At 44.4% G+C, this 25,734-nt stretch overlaps 1 protein-coding gene across 1 annotated transcript in view; it reads left to right on the top strand.

Annotated features, from left to right (window-relative positions):
• Window positions 1-1,217: 1,217 nt before the first annotated feature.
• Window positions 1,218-25,734, top strand: part of DRAM1 (DNA damage regulated autophagy modulator 1) — a 41,300-nt gene continuing 16,783 nt past the window's right edge. The window contains exons 1-2 of the mRNA XM_005898602.3: window positions 1,218-1,489; window positions 24,253-24,320. Of these exons, the coding sequence (XP_005898664.2) occupies window positions 1,359-1,489; window positions 24,253-24,320 (199 nt within the window). The 5' untranslated portion in view covers window positions 1,218-1,358. The remainder of the gene's footprint in view (window positions 1,490-24,252; window positions 24,321-25,734) is intronic.

Raw genomic sequence — 25,734 nt, 5'->3', positions numbered from 1 at the left:
TGCTGTCTCCTTGAATTACAAATGCTAGTCTCCCCTCTTTGTGTGAAGAGCAATCGCCTAAAAAACTGTAATACCTGTCAGGAAAAGGTCCTTGGTTCTTCATCTGAGCAGCAGCACCTGCCTCTCAACTCTATGCATATCTTATTTATTTTTTTAAAAGATTATCATTTTTGTTTGATATTCCATACAATGTATTTTATTTTGATATGTCAGTCGCCTAAACCCCATGAAACTATTTAAATCTTTGTATCCTGTCCCCTAGTAAGGTGTGACACCCAAGAAATGTTTACGTGTCTTAAAGGAACCCACGTTTGGTTACCAGTGACCCTGTGACGTCACATACCTTGGGCTCAGAATTCATAAACTGTATTTCAAAATCACCGTGCTTGCAAGCGCCTCCGGAGCACAAATCCCTTTCGCAGCGTTTGAAATGTACGAAGTCACTATTACCAGTCTTACGACATAGCTCTAAGCCTGGGCTAACCCTGATCTGTGGGAGAAACAGAAACTTAATTTCTAGGAAAGAAAAGTCCGCCTGGGGGTGGGAGGGACGAGGGAAGTAGAACTGTGGGCAGCACAGGCTCGGCCAGAGCTCAGTCCGGCCCCCCACCCTCACTCCCGCAACCCCCAGCTTCCACACGCTCCGGGTTTCCAGGTGGACACCGCCCAGGTGGGTGCCACATCCATGTCCCATGGCCTGGAGAACGTCACCCAACAGTTCTGCCCGGAGCCGTGCAGCCGGGCGGGACGCGGTAGATGTCACCACGCGGTGGTCACGCTCTCCCTGGGGACGCGCGGGCGGCGGGACCACGCAGAGGAAGCCGTCGGGGTTCGAGGCCCGGTACCCCGGAAACCCCGAGGGGAGGAGGAGGGGCGGGGAGGAGTTGATCCGTTTCTCCGGAGTTGCGCAAGGGGCAGGACGGCGCGGGTAGACTGGGACCGTCTGGGCGGGCATCCCCGCCGCGTCCCGCGCCGGGAGGCCGAACCAAAACCGAAAGGAGCCGGGTCCCCCGCAGCCCCGGCGTCGCGTCCGCGGGGAGGTCGCCGCGCGCCGGGCAAGTCGGCGAGGGCCGCGGCTTTGTGACTTCACTGGTTTCGCAACAAGCCCGGGGCCGCCCGCGCCCCACCCACCCCCGGCCGCTGCCTCGCAGCCTGCCTCCTCGCTCCGCTCTCCGCGCCTCCCCTCCCTCCGGAGCCGGGCCTGCCCCGCCGTCGCGGAGCCTCGGGTTAGCCCGGCAGCCCGCGGCTGTTCACCGCACGTGCGCCGCCCCCGCCTCCCGGCAGCGCGGAGCAGCCCAGCGACCAGCCCCGCGGCCCGGCACCGTAGAGCGCAGCGCCCTCCCGGCGGTGGCGGCGCGATGCTGTGCTTTCTCCGGGGAATGGCCTTCGTCCCCTTCCTGCTGGTGACCTGGTCGTCCGCTGCCTTCATCATTTCCTACGTGGTCGCCGTGCTCTCCGGGCACGTCAACCCCTTTCTCCCCTACATCAGGTGAGGAGCCGGCAGAGCGAGGCTGGACGCGGGGCACCGCGCGGGGAGCGCTGCTGATGCGAAGGGGAGGTGTCCAAACCCCACTGGGCGTCCTGCTGAAAGATCGGGTACCCACGTATAGAAGAGGGTGCCCCCGGTGGTCCCGGGATGGACTGGGAGACAGGGCGTGGGAGCTGAGCAGTTCCGATTTTACCCCGACACTGAACAGAGTGGCATCCTGAGAGGCTCAGGATAGACAGGAGAACTTGCAGACTGGGTACCGGGCAGACGTCTCTTGGGCGGTATTGAGACCAGAGTGGGTCCTGATGGATGGCACTTGCTGAGTGTGTAAGAGGTAAATCTAGTCGCCCAGTCGCGTCCGACTCTTTGCGACCCGCCTGGCTCCTCTGTCCATGGGATTCTCCAGGCAAGAATACTGGAGCGGGTTGCCATTCCCTTCTCCAGAGGATATTCCTGACCCAGGAATGGAACCCGCATCTCCCACATTGCAGGCAGAATCTTTACCATCTGAGCTACCAGGGAAGCCCTATGCTAAAGCAGCTCCTGGATTTCACTTCCGCTTCCCAACATCCTCGAGAAGCGGCTGTCTGGCTCCTCTTTCTTGCGAGAAAACTAAGTTTAAGCAGATGTTGAAATATCATCAGTGTGACACTGATGTCACAGCTGGGAAATTGGAAGCAGAACTCACACCCAGATTAATCCCTATGCCAGAAGCACCACCGTGCTACCCTTGGGTCTTTGAGAGCGGCTCTAAGTTTTTTGTATGGAGCTGCCCAAGATCCCTCTGGGTACTTGGTCTTCAGATTGTCAATGATTGGTGATATCTCAGGTCTTGTTGCCACACAGTTTCATTTTTCATGAGTTTTTGCCTCTACCTACTTTTGGGGGTGGGGGCACACTGCTGGGATCTTAATTCCCTCACCAGGGATTGACTCATGCCCCATACATTAGAAGTCACAGTCTGAACCACTGGACCACAGGGGAAGTTTGGCCTCCACCTTTATTGAGAGTCACTTTATCAGTGCCCAGAACACATGTCTGGATTTCCTGTGGCTCCCAGCTCTGTGCCTTGCCCGTGTTAATGGCATTCCTTAAACGTCAGAAAGATCCATGCTTATTCTAGTGGTGTATCCATCCTGTCTTACCCCTCTGGATCTGTATTGATTGGTGAGGGGATTAGAAAGTTGGTGAAATCTAAGGTTACTGCTTAATTATTGTAGGAATTGTAGAGATTACAGAAATTGCAGGGCCTCTTCCTCTTGCAGCTGTTCTGCCTGGAGGGCAATGCTCTGTATAGTCTTTTTAGTAGGCGATGAAGGGGAAATGAAGGCGGAGCAAGTGGGGTCTAGAGTTTAAAGGTGCAAGGAAGCAAGCACAGCAGGATGCACAGAAGCCAGTCTGGAGTAACGGTGGTTTTGCCAACGCAAGATGACTTTCCCATCAGGCCTGCTGCCCCTGCAGAAACCTCGGCTTGGTTTCTCCTCAGTAGTCTCTGTTCTCATTGTCTCGCTTCTCTTGACTCTGAAGTGTGATAGATCCTCTTAGACTGGTGTAAAAAGAAAGAGTTCTTTCCCTGTAATGCTTTTCATTGAGAAAGTAGTAGCTTTGTTTGTAGGTCAGGGGCAGATAGTGAAACTGAAAGTCACTCAGTCGTGTCTGACTCTTTGTGACCCCATGGACTATATAGCCCATGGAATTCTCCAGGCCAGAATACTGGAGTGGGTAGCCTTTCTCTTCTCCTGGGCGTCTTCCCAATCCAGGGATCGAACCCAGGTCTCCTGCACTGCAGGCGGATTCTTTACCAAATGAGCTCTCAGGGAAGCTGGGGCAGATAGTATTTGTTACAAATTGGGTAGGTGATCAGAGGCAGCATTTGAGTCTTTGTAGGGGTTTCTGAGGGCTCCCCAGGTGGATCAGTGGTAAAAAATTCACCTGCCAACTCAGGAGATGCAGGAGACATGGGTTCAATCCCTGGGTTGGGCAGATCCCCTGGAGGAGGAAATGGCAGCCCACTCCAGTATTCTTGCCTGGGAAATCCCATCGACAGAGGAGCCTGGCTGGCTACAGTCCATGGCATTGCAAAGAGTCAAACATGACTGAGCAACTGAGCATATGAGCACAAGAGTCTGATCTGGTGGTGATTACTACCACATCCAGGTGAGATATTAGATGTGCAGAAAAGGGGAAGCAGCTGACAGGACCAACCTGTTGTGAGATGATTAAATCACAAGACGTTCCAAGGAAGAAATTTTAAATTTAGCAAGGAAAGAAAACTTTCAGGAGAAAGCAGAATTATAGAAGAAAAAGGTACAAGATTGTTCTCTTGTTGCCTGGAGCCTTCGGCCTACAAGCACGTGATTGCTTGCCTAAGTGTGCCTCGGGCCTTTAGGTTGTTTGCTCTTTATGCCTACAGGAGTGGCTGGAGCACTGGATTACCTCTGCCCCTCTTAGAAAACTTAAGTCTCTGAGGCCAGGGCAAGGGCAAGATCAGAAGGGCAAGGACAGGATGGGATTAACTCCAAATGTATCTGGTTGGCCTAGACCTTACCTAGGTGGTAAAGAAGTCACCTACCAATGCAGGAGACATAGGAGACAGGGTTCGATCCCTGGGTTGGGAAGATCCCCTGAAGAAGGAAATGGCAGCCCACTCCAGTATTCTTGCCTGGAAAATCCCATGGACAGAGGATCCTGGCAGGCTGCAGTCTATGGGGTCGCAAAGAGTCGGTCACGACTGAGCCTGCACAACAACTTAGTTGTCTAACTCATCTCTGCCCTCAAAGAAGCCTCCAATTCTTCCTTATCCTCATTCCCTCCACTTTCCTCCAGCCTCCTTGGCCTCCTTCCTGGATCTTGAGCGTGTTAGGCACACATCTTCCTTCTGGCCTTTGCACTGGCTGTTGTCTACCAGAATGCTCTACCTCCAGATTATCACAGGCTTTCTTCCTTATCTCCTTCTTTGTTCGAATATTATCTCTGTGAGGCCTGCTCTGACGGCCCACAGGGCTCCTGATCCCCTGTCCTCAGTCCAGTCTTGTTTACCACAGCATCTATTACCTTCTAACAAATGATGTGATTTGCTTATTTATCATGTTGATCCTGTAAGATCCATGAAGGCTCCCGATATTTGTTGAGTTTACTATTTCTTGGGTGTTCATCTGTGAGTCTTGTTTCTCTTCCCTCCAGGGTGGGGCAGAGTCCTTTACCGAAGGCTTGATAGGCCCTTGGTGGTGGGTCAGTGATTTGAACATATTTAGGGAGAAGGCAATGGCACCCCACTCCAGTACTCTTGCCTGGAAAATCCCATGGACGGAGGAGCCTGATAGGCTGCAGTCCATGGGGTCGCAAAGAGTCGAACACAACTGAGCAACTTCATTTTCACTTTTCACTTTCATGCATTGGAGAAGGAGATGGCAACCCACTCCTGTATTCTTGCCTGGAGAATCCCAGGGACGGGGGAGCCTGGTGGGCTGCCGTCTATGGGGTCACACAGAGTCGGACACGACTGAAGTGACTTAGCAGCAGCAGCAGCAGCAGGGTAAGCACCCAATACTTTGGCCACTTGAGGCAAAGAGCCAACTCATTGGAAAAGACCCTGATGCTGGGAAAGATTGAGGGCAGGAGAAGAAGGGGATGACAGAGGACAAGATGGTTGATAGCATCACAGACTCAATGAAGGTGAGTTTGAGCAAACTCCAGGAGATAGGGAAGGATAGGGAAGCCTGGCATGCTGCAGTCCATGGGGTCGTAAAGAGTCGGACATGATTTAGGGACTGAACGACGACCCTTTGACGTGAAGTCATTGTTCAGTCAATTTGATCTTCTGATGTTTTTAAACAACACTGAACACTTTAAATAAAAGCCATTGCATTTTACAATTTTACTTATCTTCCAGTTTCATTGAGATACAGTTAACATACATTGGTGAGTAAGCTTAAGGTGTAGAGTATCATAATTTAACTTATGTACATCATGAAATGATCATCACAATAATTTTAGTGACTACCTATCATCTCATATGGATACGAAATAAAAGAAAAAATGTTTTCCATGTGATGAAAACCCTTAAGATTTACTCTCTTAACATACAACAGTGTTCATTATATTACTCATGTTGTACTTTACTTCCTTATCTTACAGCTGGAAGTGTGTGCCTTTTGGCTTGTTGTTGTTCAATCGCTCAGTAGTGTCCGACTCTTTGCAACCCCATGGGCTGCAGCACGCCAGGCTTCCCTTTTGGCTACCTTTGTGTTATTCCTCCCCCGACTCCCACCTCTGGAAACTTCAGATCTAATGTTTGTTTTGAAGTGTAATTGACCTATAACAGTTCCTTAGTTCCTGGTGTGCAACATAGCAATCTCTGTACGTTACGAAATGATCACCACTAGCCGTTGCATTTTAATTTTACTTATTTTCTTTTGGCTGTGCTGGGTCTTTGTTGCTGCCCTGGCTTTTCTCTGGTTGAGTTGAGCAGGGGCTACTTTTCATTGCAGTGTGCGGGCTTCTCCACGCAGTGGCTTCTTTTGTTGAGGAGCACAGGTTCTAGGGCGTGCTGATTTTAGTAGTTTGCAGCACATGGGCTCAATAGTTCGAGTTCCCAGGCTCTAGAGCACAGGCTCCAGAGAAGGCAAAGGCACCCCACTCCAGTACTCTTGCCTGGAAAATCCCATGGACGGAGGAGCCTGGTGGGCTGCAGTCCATGGGGTCGCTAAGAGTCGGACACAACTGAAGCGACTTCACTTTCACTTTCATGCATCGGAGAAAATGGCAACCCACTCCAGTGTTCTTGCCTGGAGAATCCCAGGGACGGCGGAGCCTGGTGGACTGCCGTCTATGGGGTCGCACAGAGTGGGACACGACTGAAGCGACTCAGCAGCAGCAGCAGCAGAGCACAGGCTCAGTAGTTGTGGTGCACGGGCTTGGTTGCTCCACAGCAGGTGGTATCTTCCCAGATCAGGGGTCAAACCCAAGTCTCCTTCATTGGCAGGCAGATTCTTTACCACTGAGCCACCAGGGAAGCCCTAGCTAATGCATTTTAAATAAGATCCAGAACTATGGAAGGACCTCTTCCAGTAAAATAATCAAATTCAGCTTTCTTATGAGACATTTTCTGATAACATTGTTATTTTTCAGTATATTGGACAAATGGAAATGTACTCAACCTCATGAATGGAACAAAAATTAAAATCTACTGGATTGGCAGAAACCCAAATGTTTGATAACACATTCTACTGTCGAGACTTTGGGACAACAGGCTCCCGTACATCGCTGGTGGGAATGTAAAATGATTCAGTCTCTGGGGAGGGACTTAGGCACTAGTTATCAAAATGACACAAATACAATATCTATATAGTATTAATAACAGCTTTTAATAACAAAGGGTTGGAAACAATACAAATGTCCATCAGTAGAGGACTGGCTAAATAAGTATCATTTACCTAAGAATACCTCAAACAAAAGCTCTCCACACATAGAATACGCTCTTTAAAATTTCCATTACATTGTTACATGGAAAAAAGCAAGACTCAGAACCAAATAGCTACCATGGTAAAGATGGTGAGGGAGAAATAATATACATTTGTATTAGCTTGCATGAAGAAACTGATAAAAGTGGTTTATCTATGTATGATTGAAGGAGGTGGCCATGATCACATGGTCATTGACACCTTAGCAGATGGAAATAAAAGAGTGGGAATAAGACTTGCCTTGCCATACTTAAAAAAAAATTAATGTTTTAATTTTAAGATAACTGTCATTTTACATCCAGTTATAAAAAATATTAAAGATCCCATGTGTCTTTTTTTTTTTAATTGGAGGATAGTCCCTTACTATGTTGTGTTAGTTTCTGCATTCGATAATGTGAGTCAGCCATAAGGATACATATATACCTTCCCTCGTGAGCCTCCCTCCCTTCATGCCCCCTACCCCCTGTAGGTCATCCTCATGTATCTTTTTTCCCAGTTTCTCCCAAAGGTAACATCTTCTAAACTTGGCATACCTTTTTAGATGAATTTATTTTTTAGCCAAATGAATGTTTCCTATCAGAAAATTAAATTAGAAGCATGGGGATTAAAACAGTCACCAAATTCAATAAGTAGTTTCTGTACTGCGTGCGTGCTAAGTCACTTCGGTTGTGTCCGACTCTGTGACCCTATGGACTGTAGCCCGCCAGGCTCCTCTGTCCATGGAATTCTCCTGGCAAGTGGAGAATTGGAGTGGGTTGCCGTTTCCTCCTCCAGGGAATCTTCTCAACACAGGCATACCTCTCCTGCATTGGCAGGCAGGTTCTTTACCACTAGCGCCACCTGAGAAGCCCATTAATGCTGGGATGTGAAAACCAAAGACAAATAAAAGTCAACGTCAAAGAATTTGTTTAGATTTGCAAGGCCACACCCATATTCTTAAGTACAATCGTGCTTAATTTGTTATAGTTTCTTATATTTCTTCTCCTACCAAATCCCTCAGGCTATTTTCAGTCACCTTTATCCCAGCTGATAAGCCTTTCTCTTTTTATACCTTCTTCTTTGGCCTGTGTCTCCTACTTCCAGAATATTCTGTGGCCCTTTAGTTTTAAATTTTTGCCAATTCTGTATCCTGATTGCTTTTTATTAGCCTAGTCTCACGTTTTGTGCAAGTACTGTTTGCTGGGTGGCTTTGTGTATGTGTTAGTCACTCAGTCGTGTCCAACTCTTTGCAACCCCATGGACTGTAGCCCACCAGGCTCCTCTGTCCATGGGATTCTCCAGACAAGGATACTGGAGTGGGTTGCCATTCCCTTCTCCAGGGGATCTTCCCAACCCAGGGATTGAACCTGGGTCTCCTGCACTGCAGGCAGATTCTTCACCACTATGCCACCTGGGTGGCTTGTGGTGAAAGGTTGTTGCTGACCCACGAAAAGATGCCAGGATTCTTGGCCTCCGGAGGAGAAGAATTCAATCCAGGGCCAGAGACAAGGCTTGATTGCTCAGAGCTTTTGTGTAATCAAGTTTTATTAGAGTATAAAGGAGATAGAGAAAGCTTCTGACATAGGCATCAGAAAGGGGCAGAAAGAGTACCTCCCTGCTAGTCTTCAGCTGGATGTTACATAGTCACTAGCAGTCTGTTAATGAATGAAAGGAATGTCTTAAAACTCAGAATGGCACCAGGCCCCTCACCCATAAGATGCATTTTGGGATAATCTTGACAGAAGATTCATCCCAGGCTGTGAAACCATTGACTTGAATCTTGTAGAAGGGCAGATTACCATACAAATAGTTTCATTTACACAGATTAGGGGAACAAATTCTGAGTTTAACATAATGGTTTGTTGAGTAGGTTCTGAGCCATTTGGCGGCAACCACAACGGACTTGAAGGCAGAGTCTAGGGTAAATGCATAGTACATTAGCATAGCTTAAGACAAACATTTCCATAAGAAAAATGCATTGCTGAACTCAAGGTTTGAGAATAATTAACTTCAGGTGAAACCAGGTGTCATTATGGCAGCTACTTCAGTATTTTAAGAGAAACCTTTTAAATTTGTATAGAGAAGGGGAAAAAATATCACTAGTTTGTTTCCTCCTACCGCTTAAGCGAGATAAAAATGTCTGACACTTGCAGCCTATTTCCTCTGTTTGGAGATCCCTGACCTTCCTGCCTGTTACCCTCTCAGTGGTCTTTGGCTATTCCCATTGTTCCTCCTCATGACCACACACCCTGCCTAGTGAGTGGTGGCAGAAAACTGGGATCACCGAGGATTAAGCCAAAAGGGAGGCCAAATCACACAGTGAACAACGTAAAAGAGGTTGGGTCTTTAACTCCAAAACTGGATCTAAAAATTATCCTTATTTAGTTAATAATCACAAAATTTAGGTTTTATATATATAATCATAACTATGTGCTAATACTTATAAGGAACAAAATCCATTTCTAATGGATAAACCAGAATGAAAAGATAAAGCTCCTACAGGAGCAAAAGATAAAGTTCCTGTAATAAATAGATGGGGAAACAGTGGAAACCATGACAGACTTTATTTTTGGGGGCTCCAAAATCACTGCAGATGGTGACTGCAGCCATAGAATTAAAAGACACTTGCTCCTTGGAAGAAAAGCTATGACAAACCTAGACAGCATATTAAAAAGCAGAGACATTACTTTGCCAATAAAGTCAACTGAAACACGTAGTAGGTGATTAGTATATACTGTGTGATTGCTAAGATCATTTTCAGCGGAAGGGTCTGTATTATTAGTCTTCTCAGCCTCTCTTCAACTGTTAGCTCATTCTGCCAGGGTTCATTGTTCATTAACTTTGATTGTGATTCCGGTTGTTCTCCAAGATCATTTCTGTTGACTTCATGAAAGTTTCCATATTTTACACCCTCACTTTGTAGTGCTATTTGTGAGTATTTACAAGTATTTAACTTGAGAGTCCCTTGGACTGCAAGGAGATCCAACCAGTCCATTCTGAAGGAGATCAGCCCTGGGATTTCTTTGGAAGGAATGATGCTAAAGCTGAAACTCCAGTACTTTGGCCATCTCATGCGAAGAGTTGACTCATTGGAAAAGACTCTGATGCTGGGAGGGATTGGGGGCAGGAGGAGAAGGGGACGACAGAGGATGAGATGGCTGGATGGCATCACTGACTCGATGGGTGTGAGTCTGAGTGAACTCCAGGAGCTGGTGATGGACAGGGAGGCCTGGCGTGCTGTGATTCATGGGGTCACAAAGAGTCGGGCACGACTGAGCGACTGAACTGAACTCTGAACTGAACAACACTTGATAATCATACTGAGAGGGAACATAGTGTGCTAAGTAAGGGAACAACTTTGGAGTAGATACCTTTGATTTGAATACAACTCTGCCATGTACACCAGCTGTGGGAGTTTGGACAATTCATTTGACTTTCTTTGCTTCTCTGTGGGTTAATAATAGCACCTGCCTGATGCATGAACATGTGAACTCACTTAGAACTCATCAGTGCCCTGGTCAAGAACATAAGTTCTCTGTTAGTGTTTGCTATTAGTAATATCAAGGGACCAGTCCACGTTGGTCTGGATAGATGCCAGTGTTAAGTGGGAAAAGACATTTGGTTGAGGTGAGGGCTAATTTTATAACCGCTCAGTTTGTGAATATAGTAGTAGCTTTCTTAACCAACCTCAACTTAATCAACTTGCTCTCCTAACTGATAAACTCATTCTCTGAAAAATGCAGTGACGGAAGCTGGGGGTCCCTGGAAACCTCCCAGCAGTGGCCTCTGTCAGGGCTGCTCGCTCTCTTCTCTCATCTATTTCTTTGTCCACCTGTCAAATGCCAGCTGTGTTGGTTCCCAAATGAGTTTATGCCAGATGTATTTTCTCTACTGTGATTGTGTGATTTAAAATCAGTGTACAGGAACTGTTGGGCTGCGAATGCAAAAAGATAGTTGTCATTTCTAAGGGAACTCAGTTGAATGCTTCGGAAAGATTCCAAAGAGACAAGTTGTCAAAAATTGCAGTCCATTTAGTAGTGTTTATGACAAGTGTAAAGATGTACAGAACCTGATGAAAAACTAGAAGGATTCGGTACTGCAACTGCTTCAGAAGTGTTTTTAAGATTTCCCTTCACTGTAAAGACACTGAAACTGGAAATGAGATCATCCACAGTACATGTGGTGTGTATGCCAGGAGGACACATAGTGGACTCAGTAACACACGTTACAGCCTTGGCCAGCGTCAGTACACAGGCAGATGAATGTATGGACAGTTGTATATTTGTGGTGTGTACATATTCATATAATTTTTATTTATTGTTTTTAGTTGAAATATAGTTGATTCACAATGTTTTGTTAGTTTCAGTTGCATAGCAAAGTGATTCAGTTATGTATATACATATTCTTTTTCAAATTCTTTTCCATTATAGGTTATTATTACAAGATATTGAATATAGCTCCCTGGGCTATACAATAGATCCTTGTTATATATCTATTTTATATATATATTAGTGTGTGTGTTCATCCCAAACTCCTGATTTACTCCCCACCCCACTCCCGCCATATTCACGTAGTTTTTGATGGCTTCCTGCTTAAACCAGGTTTTTTGATTATTGTGGTTTAGTCACTAAGTCGTGTCTGACTCTTGTGATCCCATGGACTGTGTGTAGCCTGCCAGGCTCCTCTATCCATGGGATTCTCCAGGCAAGAATACTGGAGTGGGTTGCCATTTCCTTCTCCAGGGGATCTTCCCAACCCAGGAATCGAACTCAGGTCTCCTGCATTGCAGGTAGATTCTTTGCTGACTGAGCTACAAGGGAAGTCCCAAGTTTTTGATTCTTAACTACAGTGAATTTCAGGCAATGGTGACTTTTGCTTCCTTGTTCAGCTGCAACAATGGGACTTGAGAAAATAAATAATAGGATAATGAGGTCTCTGTGTATACAGTCAGAGAAGGAAATGGCAACCCACTCCAGTATTCTTGCCTAGAGAATCCTGTGGACAGAGGAGCCTGGTGGGCTGATGTCCATAGGGTCACATAGAGTCAGACACGACTGAAGCGACTTAGCATGCGTGCATGCATTGGAGAAGGAAATGGCAACCCACTCCAGTATTTTTGCCTGGAGAATCCCAGGGATAGAGGAGCCTGGTGGGCTGCCGTCTATGCGGTCGCACAGAGTTGGACACGACTGAAGCGACTTAGCAGCAGCAGCAGCAGCAGCAGCAGCCGTGTATACAGTCACATATTCTGACATTACTTAATGACATTTCAGTCTTTACAGTGCAATAAGGAAATCAAAGATCCTAAACTTCCACAGCTCGTAGTATTGTTTGCCTTCTGAGTCAACTATCAGTTCAGTTCAGTCGCTCAGTCGTGTCCAACTCTTTGTGACCCCATGAATTGCAGCACGACAGGCCTCCCTGTCCATCACCAACTCCCAGAGTTCACTCAAATTTACATCCATTGAGTCAGTGATGCCCTCCAGCCATCTCATCCTCTGTCGTCCCCTTCTCCTCCTGCCCCCAATCCCTCCCAGCATGAGAGTCTTTTCCAAAGAGTCAACTCTTCACATGAGGTGGCCAAAGTACTGGAGTTTCAGCTTTAGCATCATTCTTCCAAAGAAATCCCAGGGCTGATCTCCTTCAGAATGGACTGGTTGGATCTACTTGCAGTCCAAGGGACTCTCAAGAGTCTTCTCCAACACCACAGTTCAAAACCATCAATTCTTCGGCGCTCAGCTTTTTTCACAGTCCAGCTCTCACATCCATACATGACCACTGGAAAAACCATAGCCTTGACTAGATGGACCTTTGTTGGCAAAGTAATGTCTCTGCTTTTCAATATGCTGTCTAGGTTGGTCATGACTTTCCTTCCAAGGAGTAAGCGTCTTTTAATTTCATGGCTGCAGTCACCATCTGCAGTGATTTTGGAGCCCCCCAAAATAAAGTCTGACACTGTTTCCACTGTTTCCCCATCTATTTCCCATGAAGTGATGGGACCAGATGCCATGATCTTAATTTTCTGAATGTTGAGCTTTAAGCCAACTTTTTCACTCTCCTCTTTCACTTTCATCAAGAGGCTTTTAAGTTATTCTTCACTTTCTGCCATAAGGGTGGTGTCATCTGCATATCTGAGGTTATTGATATTTCAACTGGCAATCTTGATTCCAGCTTGTGCTTCTTCCAGCCCAGCGTTTCTCATGATGTACTCTGCATAGACGTTAAATAAGCAGGGTGACAATATACAGCTTTGATGTACTCCTTTTCCTATTTGGAACCTGTCTGTTGTTCCATGTCCAGTTGTAACTGTTGCTTCCTGACCTGCATATAGATTTCTCATAATTTCTCCTCTGTTTAAGGTTTTCAACATCTTTGATTACATAAAATTCTTTTTTTTTCACCACTGACTTAAACCTGTGCGTGTTTTTCTTCTGCTAGCTCTACTTTTTAAAAGGCAGTAGAGGATTGCTCGGAAGTCTTGACTGATGCAGGGTTGACAGCTTTTCAACATTAATGCTTAATTTCAACTTAAAAAAGAGCTCCACTGAACAGTCCTCTTTCCAACAGTGATTGCATTCAGTCCATCAGGAATATGAAGTGTAGAGTCAAAGCATACTAAGGACAGCTTACTAATGACTTCAGAAGGGAGCTGGTATGAACCCAATTGTAAGATACACAGTTCTGTAAATTCATGTGGAGATGACATGTTACAATAAAAAGAAATGTAACAAAGCAGCAGAGAAGAGTTCTGAACTGTATCCATCGAAGTCAGACAGCTCCAGGTGCATGACTTGGCTTCCCCATTTACAGTTTCTGTGGCCTTGGGCAAAGTTTCTTTTCTATGTCTCTCTTTAAGGTGACAGTAAGTACTTTCCTTATAACATTCTAAACACCAAATAAGATGAACCTGGCCAAGTATAAGTGTTGAGGAAATGTTAACTTTTTTCCTTTTGTAATCTTAGCAGCTATAGTCCAAGCAGAGATGGTCTTTTAGAGACTCTTCTCAGAAAAAATTTCAGAATCTGACCTCTTATGCCTTCCTCTTCATTACCATTCTGGTCCAAGCCACTGTCCTCTCTTGATAAACTACTGAAATTACTTCCTAAGTCTCCCTGGTCCATGCCTGCCTCTTCACAGTCTTTTTGCAATATTCTTTAACAACATCAGTCAACTTGATACCAGTTCCCTGTTCTCAGCCCTCAGTGGCTTCCCTTCATGTGTAGAGTAACAGAGTCCTTGCCTTGACTCACATGACCTGTGGGGCTCTCCATGATCCCCTTGCCCGTGTGCACTCAGGTCCTGGCTCACTCCCCTCCAGCCATGCCTCTTTCCTTCCAGTTCCTCTGCTATATGGCCACTTTCTGGCCTTTGACTTGGCTTTGCCCTCTGCTTGTAATTTTCCTGGCCCAAACATTCCACTTCATTCAGATCTCTGTTTCAAGTACCCTTCCCACATTACCCTGTCTTGGGTTGGTGGCTCATCTATCTCTCCCTGTCCTCTTATCCAACTTGCCTCTTCTTCACAGCATGCATTACTCCTAGATGATTTTTATTGCCCCCCACAAGAATGTAATTCCACAAAGGAGGGACTTTTTCTGTTTTGCTTGCCACTGCATTCGTGACTAAGCTTAGTTGCTTAGTCATGTCCGACTCTTTGTGGTCCCATGGACTGTAGCCCACCAGGCTCCTCTGTCCATGAAATTTTCCAGGCAAGAATACTGGAGTGGATTCCCATTTCCTTCTCCAGGGGATCTTCCCGACTCAGAGATGGAACCCGCAGCTCCTGCGTCTCCTGTATTGGCAGGCAGATTCTTTACCACTCACTGAGCCACCTGGGAAGCCCTTCTACAGAATTGCCTGCTGCATAAGAGGCTATCAGTAACTATAAGTTGAATCAATAAATCTGATTTTTTTTATTAGATACTAAGCTTTTTCATGGGGTTTCAAAGAGTTGGACACAACTGAGCGAATGAACTGAACTGCCTGAAGCTTCTCAAAGTGAATTATCTGTTCATCTTTGTATCCTCATCACCAGGCACAATTCCCACCAAGTAGGAGATGCTTAGCGCTATTTTGAAAATGTTGTTGTATGAATGAACAAAGAGGGAATTTGGGTTGATAGAGGTAATTGCATGTGGATAAAGTGAGAAAACAGCAAGTCATTTGCGTTTATGACTAGGATATTCTTCTCAAGTTTAAAAGTAGTTGAGTATAATATTGTATATCAACTACACCTCGAAAAAAAGTTTACATAGCTATAGGGTACCTCTTGCCCTAGAATAATCACTGAGTGAAGCTGCCAAAAAATTAACCCTAATAATTTAAAGTAATAAAAGGGTATCTTTTTTTTTTTTTGGTCCAAGAGTCTTGTGGGATCTTAGTTCCCCGACCAGGGATTGAACCTGGGTAATGGCTGTAAAGCATTGAGTCCTAATTACTGGATTGCCAAGAGAATTCCCTGGAATGACTATTTATTATAATATTTACTTTGAATAATATATTTAAATGTGTAGAAAAAGGAAATGATAGTCTCCTTTTACTGGTGCATTAAGTGTTTTTCGGTTCTAAGTCCTCGCTAATCATCCAAATAATGGGCCTAGGATTTTAGGGGAATCTAATAAACCTCAGTCTGGACACGCAGATAATTTTGCATACTGTCAGCATCTCACTTCCCCCAATAAACCATGAGCATAGACTTTAGGGTAATGGAATGGAATCACAGGTATCCAATGTTTTAAAGAGCAGCATTCGACCAAACATATTATCATACATGTCTTATTTGTAATGTTTTTCTTCCTCTGAGCATCAGGTAGATTATGAACTGGCTTAATGTTTATATTATTTTGGAGAAAGATGTTAGATAAACCACTTGGAATTTTCCGTGATGAACTAAACTTGTAGAATGTAAATGCAGTGAAGAAAGAAAGAAAGTGAAGTCACTCACTCGTGTCTGACTCTTTGCGACCCCATGGATTGTAGCCTACCAGGCTTCTCCGTCCATGGGATTTTCCAGGCATAAGTACTGGAGTGGGTTGCCATTTCCTTCTCCAAATACAGTAAATATAGGCGTAAATTGGTTTCCTAGGCACAACTGTGTACACATAACAGCCTCAATAGCTTCTAAGCCCCAAGCAAGTGAACAGTGAGTTCCTATCCCCGTACAGTTTCCAGGAAGTGCCTCCTTTACTGGGAAGCAAGTGAGGATGTGGGTGGGATGCAGGCAGGGCTTAAGTCACGTGACAGAGAGTTCTGTGGTGGGAGCTGGGTAAGAGGACTCCTTCTGCCAAACTGGGAGGCAACTGGTTCGGCTTGGCATTCACTCTCCACTTTCCTAAATCAGGTGCCCAGGTACAGCTGTGCCAGCCAGATCCCACTACCTCTCCCTCTGCACAATATGATCATTCACTGTGGGCTTAAAAGTGTAAAATAAGGGACTTCCCTGGTGGTCCTGTGCCTAAGACTCCATGCTCCTGATGCAGGGGGAGTAGGTTCGACCCCTGGTCAGGGAACTACATCCCACATGTGGCAACTAAGACCCAGCACAGCCAAATAAATGTTTTTTTTTTTTTTAAAAAAGTAAATAAGAAGAGTACCATAGATTCCCTTGGTACTCCCTTGATTGTTACGCTCTGGATTCTAGTGTAGGGCAGAAAATGTGATGTAATATTTACTGATAATGTATATTAGCTTGGAGACCAAAAGACTTAAAAGAACATTTTAAGGTCAGAAAGTCTTTCATATAAATATACTATATATATAATATACATAAAATACATATGTATATATGCACATAGCCTTACAGCTTCCGCCTGACATGGATATGTATATGAAAAAATATATATATATATTTTTAAAGAAAAGCACTTGTTAACATTTAATAGCCCTCCCTCCATGTGGCTTCAAGCTGCCAGGACACAGCCACTCCCCCGCCACCTCTGACACACACACACACACACACACACACACACATGATATTCTCCTCAGCTCTTCTGCTGAAGAATTTAACCTTCCTGATGATGTTACCCCCAAAACTGAGTCTGTCTCTTGGTAGATATCAAGCCAGGAGACACAACCAAGCCAGAGAACGGATTAAAGAAGGATTTATTAGTTACAGCAAATAAGGAAAACACTTTTTCCCAAAGCAGTATCTCCCCCCAAAGTAAAATTAGGTAAGTTTTAAGCTAAGGGTACATGCGTACTCATTAAAGGGCTTGAGTGGAGGGGAATTCAGCATAGAATTGAGGCAGAGATCAACAGTAGCCAAGCTTGAGAACCACAAGGTCAAAAAGGTCAACATTCTCATCCCTTAGGGTTCCGTTGATCTGGTGGGTGAGCCCTCAAGAGGGGTTTTGCTCGGTTGCTCAGTCATGTCTGACTCTTTGCAGCCGCAGTTCTGTACATGGGATTTCCCAGGCAAGAATACAGGAATGGTTGGCATTTCCTTCTCCAGGGGATTTTCCCCATCCAGGGATTGAACCCAGGTCTCCTGCACTGGAGGCTGATTCTTGACCATCTGAGCCCCAGTTCAGTTCAGTTCAGTTCAGTTGTTCAGTCGTGTCCGACTCTTTGCGACCCCATGAATTGTAGCACGCCAGGCCTCCCTGTCCATCACCAACTCTCGGAGTTCACTCAAACTCACGTCCATCGAGTTGGTGATGCCATCCAGCCATCTCATCCTCTGTTGTCCCCTTCTCCTCCTGCCCCCAATCCTCCCAGCATCAGAGTCTTTTCCAATGAGTCAGTTCTTCGCATGAGGTGGCCAAAGTACTGGAGTTTCAGCTTTAGCATCACTCCTTCCAAAGAACACCCAGGACTGATCTCCTTTAGAATGGACTGGGTGGATCTCCTTGCAGTCCAAGGGCCTCTCAAGAGTCTTCTCCAACACCACAGTTCAAAAGCATCAATTCTTCGGCACTCAGCTTTCTTCACAGTCCAACTCTCACATCCATACATGACCACTGGAAAAACCATAGCCTTGACTAGATGGACCTTTGTTGGCAAAGTAATGTCTCTGCTTTTGAATATGCTGTCTAGGTTGGTCATGACTTTCCTTCCAAGAGTAAGCGTCTTTTAATTTCATGGCTGCAATCACCATCTGCAGTGATTTTGGAGCCCCCAAAAATAAAGTCTGACACTGTTTCCACTGTTTCCCCATCTATTTGCCATTAAGTGATGGGACCAGATGCCATGATCTTCATTTTCTGAATGTTGAGCTTTAAGCCAACCTTTTCACTCTCCTCTTTCACTTTCATCAAGAGGCTTTTTAGTTCCTCTTCACTTTCTGCCATAAGGGTAGTGTCATCTGCATATCTGAGGTGATTGATATTTCTCCTGGCAATCTTGATTCCAGCTTCGCTTCTTCCAGCCCAGAGTTTCTCATGATGTACTCTGCATAGAAGTTAAATAAGCAGGGTGATAATATACAGCCTCGACATACTCCTTTTCTTATTTGGAACCAGTCTGTTGTTCCATGTCCAGTTCTAACTGTTGCTTCCTGACCTGCATATAGGTTTCTCAAGAGGCCGGTCAGGTGGTCTGGTATTCTCATCTCTTTCAGAATTTTCCACAGTTTTTTGTGATCCACACAGCCAAAGGCTTTGGCATAGTCAATAAAGCAGAAATAGATGTTTTTCTGGAATTCTCTTGCTTTGTCGATTATCCAGCGGATGTTGGCAATTAGATCTCTGGTTCCTCTGCCTTTTCTAAAACCAGCTTGAACATCAGGAAGTTCACGGTTCACATATTGCTGAAGCCTGGCTTGGAGAATTTTGAGCATTACTTTACTAGCCTGTGAGATGAGTGCAATTGTGTGGTAGTTTGAGCATTCTTTGGCATTGCCTTTCTTTGGGATTGGAGTGAAAACTGACATTTTCCAGTCCTGTGACCACTGCTGAGTTTTCCAAATTTGCTGGCATATTGAGTGCAGCACTTTCACAGCATCATCTTTCAGGATTTGAAATAGCTCAACTGGAATTCCATCATCTCCACTAGCTTTGTTCGTAGTGATGCTCTCTAAGGCCCACTTGATTTCACATTCCAGGATGTCTGGCTCTAGGTGAGTGATCACACCATCATGGTTATCTGGGTCATGAAGATCTTTTTTGTACAGTTCTTCTGTGTATTCTTGCCACCTCTTCTTAATATCTTCTGCTTCTGTTAGGTCCATACCGTTTCTGTCCTTTATTGAGCCCATCTTTGCATGAAATGTTCCCTTGGTATCTCTAATTTTCTTGAAGAGATCTCTAGTCTTTCCCATTCTGTTGTTTTCCTCTATTTCTTTGCATTGATCGCTGAGGAAGGCTTTCTTATCTCTTCTTGCTATTCTTTGGAACTCTGCATTCAGATGCTTATATCTTTCCTTTTCTCCTTTGCTTTTCGCTTCTCTTCTTTTCACAGCTATTTGTAAGGCCTCCCCAGACAGCCATTTTGCTTTTTTGCATTTCTTTTCCATGGGCGTGGTCTTGATCCATGTCTCTGTACAATGTCACGATCCTCCGTCCGTAGTTCATCAGGCACTTTATCAGATCTTGTCCCTTAAATCTATTTCTCACTTCCACTGTATAATCATAAGGGATTTGATTTAGGTCATACTTGAAGGGTCTAGTGGTTTTCCCTACTTTCTTCAATTTAAGTCTGAATTTGGCAGTAAGGAGTTCATGATCTGAGCCACGGTCAGCTCCCGGTCTTGTTTTTGTTGACTGTATAGAGCTTCTCCGTCTTTGGCTGCAAAGAATATAATCAATCTGATTTCGGTGTTGACCATCTGGTGATGTCCATGTGTAGAGTCTTCTCTTGTGTTGTTGGAAGAGGGTGTTTGCTATGACCAGTAGTTCTCTTGGCAAAACTCTATTAGTCTTTGCCCTGCTTCATTCCGTATTCCAAGGCCAAATTTGCCTGTTACTCCAGGTGTTTCTTGACTTCCTACTTTTGCATTCCAGTCCCCTATAATGAAAAGGACATCTTTTTTGGGTGTTAGTTCTAAAAAGTCTTGTAGGTCTTCATAGAACCATTCAACTTCAGCTTTTTCAGCATTACTGGTTGGGGCATAGACTTGGATTACTGTGATATTGAATGGTTTGCCTTGGCAACAAACAGAAATCATTCTGTCGTTTTTGAGATTGCATCCAAGTACTGCATTTCGGACTCTTTTGTTGACCATGATGGCTACTCCATTTCTTCTAAGGGATTCCTGCCTGCAGTAGTAGATATAATGGTCATCTGAGTTAAATTCATCCATTCCAGTCCATTTTAGTTCGCTGACTCCTAGAATGCCGACGTTCACTCTTGCCATCTCTTGTTTGACCACTTCGAATTTGCCTTGATTCATGGACCTGACATTCCAGGTTCCTATGCAATATTGCTCTTTACAGCATTGGACCTTGCTTCTATCCCCAGTCACATTCACAACTGGGTATTGTTTTTGCTTTGGCTCCAACCCTTCATTTTTTCTGGAGTTATTTCTCCACTGATCTCCAGTAGCATATTGGGCACCTACCGACCTGGGGAGTTCCTCTTTCAGTATTTTTCAGTATTCTTTCATTTTGCCTTTTCATACTGTTCATGGGGTTCTCAAGGCACGAATACTGAAGTGGTTTGCCATTCCCTTCTCCAGTGGACCACATTCTCTCTGAGCCCCAGGGAAACCAAATTCCACAAAACAGTTCCAGAAAGTGCTTCAGGCTAACTTTACCATTGAAACAGAACTTTGAGTCTTTACAACTATTTATTACCTTTGCTATTTTTATTCCTCTTCCCTGATAACAGTTATTTGTTCTTTTGTTCTTTTGGTAAGATCCTTATTGCTGAGACATGTTCAAGGGCAAGCATTGTGGCCAGGCTTGATCACAAAGCGGCTTAGGCCTAAAGTGGTTTCTCTTGTGTCAAATAGCTCGTTCTGGTTCACTTCCTCCAGGGCCCCCACCCTATCTGCTTTCAAGGACAGGATGCTTTGGGAGCTGTCTTCCTCAGAGCTTGATAGTAGCCGGATCATACCACATCAATTTTCAGAGCAGCTCCAGTCTTGTTTTTGACCCGTATTTACCCCAAGTTGGTCCACACTTTATCAAGGTTGACATCTGGGCAGAAGCTCTGATTCCTCTCTTAGGTGGTGATGTCTCATTCCAACTTTCCCAAAGTAAGCTGGGTGATATTCGTCAAGGCTGATTGTGTGGTAATGAATGCCATCCTATTACCCAGACCTCCTGGTCCTTCTGATGTTTGATGATGTACTGTGGCCATGACTCACATGGACCCTAAGTTTCTGGGTCTTCATCGTCAGGATGGCATATCAGTGGCGGAGATGAAAGAGGGAGCCTTCTGTTTGTACTAACAAGAGTAGGCAACCACTACGATCCTTAAAGGGTTTCCGAGGTGATACAGTCAGAGAAGGCAATGGCACCCCACTCCAGTATTCTTGCCTGGAAAATCCCATGGACGGAGGAGCCTGGTAAGCTGCAGTCCAGGGGGTCGAAAAGAGTCAGACACGACTGAGTGACTTCACTTTCACTTTTCACTTTCATGCATTGGAGAAGGAAATGGCAACCCACTCCAGTGTTCTTGCCTGGAGAATCTCAGGGACAGCAGAGGCTGGTGGGCTGCCGTCTATGGGGTCGCGCAGAGTTGGACATGACTGAAGCGATTTAGCAGCAGCAGCAGCAGCAGGTGATACAGTGATTAAGAATCTGCCTACCAGTGCAGGAGACACTGGAGACTAGGCTCAATCCCTGGATCAGGAAGATCTCCTGGAGGAGGAAGTGGCAACCCACCCACTCCAGTATTCTTGCCTGGAAAATTCCATGGACAGAGGAGCCTGGCAGGCTACAGTCCATGGGGTCGCAGAGTTGGACACGACTGAGCACATATACACACTATCCTTAAAAGTTCTTAGAAGTGGCCACGTTTTTTGTTGTTGTTTTTTTGGTCCCCTCCGCCCCCCCCGCCCCGGGTGGCTTGCAGGATCTTAGTTCCCTGACTATGGATTAAACATAGGCCCAAAGCAATGAAAGCTTGGAATCCTAACCACTGGACCGCCAGGGAATTCCCAGATTCTGCCTGTATGGTTTAAAATGTACAGATAAGCAAGAATAAAATATCATTCTGAAATCCTGAGCTTTCGAATGGCATGTTTGATGTCATGTGGACTGCACACCTGGGCCCTTGAAATATGTCCTGGTTTGCTCTCCCTGGATGGATGGTCCCCAAGTCTGGTCATCTTCTCATCTCCTGTTGGAGCACCTTTGTCCTGCCTTCTGCCTACTCCCTTACGTGGCAGATTCCTCTCAGACCTGTGACAACAAGTACTCTTGCATGAGTCACTGGGTAGCTGCTTTTCTATACTCTGAGGGCAAGAAAAGAAGGCTTCTTTCCCCGGTGTGAATTACTCTTCTGGCAAAGTGCTGCCCAAGGGCACGCATGTGCTGTCTCCACTTCTCCCCATCACTGGTTCCGTCCCCTCCTCACCCACTCAGAGCCTTGTAGTGCTCAGAAGGGCGTCCTGCACATCGGGCAGCCTTCTCCATGTCAACATCCCTTTAGTGAGAAAACGAATTATTAGTAGGAAAATAGTGATGTTAACTCTTACAGTTACAAGGGACACTGAGGTTTGTTTGTTTGTTTTTTAATATTTGCTGTGCCAGGTTTTAGTTAAGGCACGCAGGGTCTTCTCTCCATTGTGGCAGGCAGGGTCTAATTCCCTGACCAGAGCTGGAACCTAGGCCCCCTGCGTCGGGAGCGCAGAGTCTTAGCCACTGGACCACCAGGGAAGTCCAAGTGTGACTGAAATGGAAGTAATTGGGACCAGAGGCATTTGTGGGAAGGGGGAACATTAACCTCTTCATACTCTTCAACTATTAAATGTTCACAAAGCTCAAAGGCTCCTGCTTCCTGCACATACAGGGCACTTCACTTTGAAGTGCATCTTTTCAACTCGATCCATTTTTCAGTACTTAAATTTCAGAGCTGTTTTAAAATGTGGAAACATTCAACACGGGTCTGAGCTGTTTTATGTTGGGAACGCTTTTGCTGTCACTTTGAAATGCTGCTTTATGTGAGCAGCTTGAGAACATAAAAATGTAAACCTTGGCGTGAATGAATAGAAACCAGCACATGCCAAATGCTGCTTTCCAGCTTTAATTCCTTGATAGACTACATTTGAAAAATGTCTCTTAGAAGCTATTTTTTTGTTAAAATAATTTGTCATCACGAGTATGCCCTTGATATCTTATTATTTCCATAAAGCACTGATAAGCCTCAATAATATTTATTGTTCAGCCTTCCATCGTCTTTTCAGCAATGTAAATTTTTATGCATAAATTGTCATGTTAAAAATTAAAATGATGTGTTTATGTATATTTAATATTCAAATAGTAGATTTTTCAAACGTGATTTTTGGCCTTTTTCTCCTCCCCGGAACAGTCAGTACCTCACCAGGTATGAACACACACACGCACACATATACACACACAAAAAATGAACACATGCATCTGAGTTTTCAGGTGGAATCATCTGGGAACCACCACCACCATTCACTTTCAGTATTTCCTCACATAGCATTGTCACTTATACTTCCAAACAAACAAATGTACAAACAAACTCATAGAAAAAGGGACCAGAAAAAGGAAACAGACTCATAGAAAAAGTGGTTCTCAGATAAATGAGTACCAGAGATGTAATGTACAACATGGATAATATAATTAACACTGTTTTATGTTACTTGGGCTTCCCTTGTGGCTCAGCTGGTAAAGAATCTGCCTGCAATGTGGGAGACCTGGGTTCAATCCCTGGGTTGGGAAGATCCCTTGGAGGAGGGAAAGGCTACCCGCTCCAGTATTCTGGCCTGGAGAATTCCATGGACTGTATAGTCCATGGGGACACAAAGAGTCGGACATGACTGAGCGACTTTCACTTTCACTTTCACTGTGTTACATATGAAAGTTAAGAAAGTAGATCCTAAGAGTTCTCATCATAAGGAAAAAATTTTCTTTTTTAAAAAAGTTGTATCTCTATGAGATGATAGATGTTCACAAAACTTCCTGTGGTGATCATTTCATGGTGTCTAAGTCAGATCATTATGCTGTACACCTTAAACGTATACAGTGCTGTTTTAAAATTGTATCTCAATAAAACTGGGGAAGAAAAGTGGATTTTTTAATTTTTCAGAGCCCACATGAAAATACTTTGGAACAAAATCAGATCAAATCTTTGGAATTCAAAGTGGCCGAACACATGGAAGGAACACAATATAATGCCTGCCAATTACGTGCCTGCCCAGGGGGCTGAACTGAATTCCTTTTTACTAATTTGGACATGCCTTCTCTTTCTCAGTGACACAGGAACAACACCTCCAGAGAGTGGCATTTTTGGATTTATGATAAACTTCTCTGCATTTCTTGGTAAGTACACAATGAAGTGAAGTGAAGTGAAGTCGCTCAGTCGTGTCTGACTCTTTGTGACCCCACGGACTGTAGCCTACCAGGCTCCTCCGTCCATGGGATTTTCCAGGCAAGAATACTGGAGTGGGTTGCGATTTCCTTCTCCAGGAGATGTTCCCGATCCAGGGTTTGAACCCAGGTCTCCTGCAGTGTAGGCAGACACTTTAAGGCAGAGTCATTAAGTACACAATGATTATTATAAGTAAATTAAAAACTCCCAATCTCAGGTGAAGTAAAATGTTATAGTTTATGTATCATTTTTTATTGTTACTTTTTAACAGGCATTATTTTTTAAAAAACGTTTTATTTTGTATTAGGGTATTGCCGATTAACAAACAGTGTTGTGATAGTTTTAAGTGAACAACAAAGGGGCTCAGCCATACATATACATGTATCCATTCTCCCCCAAACTCCCCTCCCATCCAGGCTGCCACATAACACTGAGTGGAGTTCCCTGTGCTATACAGTAGATCCTTGTTGGTTACCCATTTTAAATGTAGCAGTGTGTACATGGCCATTCCAAATTCCCTAATTATTCCTTCCCCATTCCTTCTCCCTGGCAACTATAACCTCTTCTGGAAATCTGTGAGTGTGTTTCTAACAGACATTACTTCTTAGAACACTTGTAGATTCATGGAAAAATTGAGCAAAATGTAGAGATTCCCCAGGTATGTCTTACTCCCTTGCACTCCTCCTGGTTGCTTTCTCCATTAACAACATCTCCCCATCAGTGTGGCTTTTTGCTTCGAGGCAAGGCAGAATCTGACATGAATATCTTTGTTTAAAATGCTCTCTGATAAATGATTAGCTTTTAGTCTGCTTTTAAAGATTCAGTAAAAAATGTGGCTGTCATACACTATTGAATACATAGAAATCTACTTTATCCTGACACATGCATAATATCCATCTCATGGATATATGATAATTTATAATTCAATCCCCTTTTGTTATATTTTAGGCTATTTTTTATTTTGTAATTTACATTGCTAAAGTGAATGTATTTGAAATATATCTGTGCATATCATGTGGAGTTTTTCTGTAAGCAAAATTTGCTGAGTTAAAAGGAATAGTACCCTCTCACACCATTCACAAAAGCCAGTGGCAAGTAAAGAACTAAACATGAAGAACAAAACCATAAGAGGATTTGGATGTAATTGTAGGAAAATATTTTCAAAACCTTAAGATGGAAAAGCTTATCTAAGCTTACACAAAACCCAGAAGCTAAATAGGAAAGAACTGACAGATTTGGGTAGATAAAAAATTAAAACTTCTAAGTGATGAAAGATACACAAAGTTAAAGACAAACAACAGACCAGAAGAAAATTTGTAATGTTTATAGAAGACAATAGACTAATGTACTTAATGTATATAAAAA

Source organism: Bos mutus, chromosome 5 (assembly GCF_027580195.1).
Source record: "Bos mutus isolate GX-2022 chromosome 5, NWIPB_WYAK_1.1, whole genome shotgun sequence".
Classification (NCBI taxonomy): domain Eukaryota; kingdom Metazoa; phylum Chordata; class Mammalia; order Artiodactyla; family Bovidae; genus Bos; species Bos mutus.
Note: the sequence above shows the minus strand (reverse complement) of the source record. Positions and strands in the feature narration are given on the sequence as shown.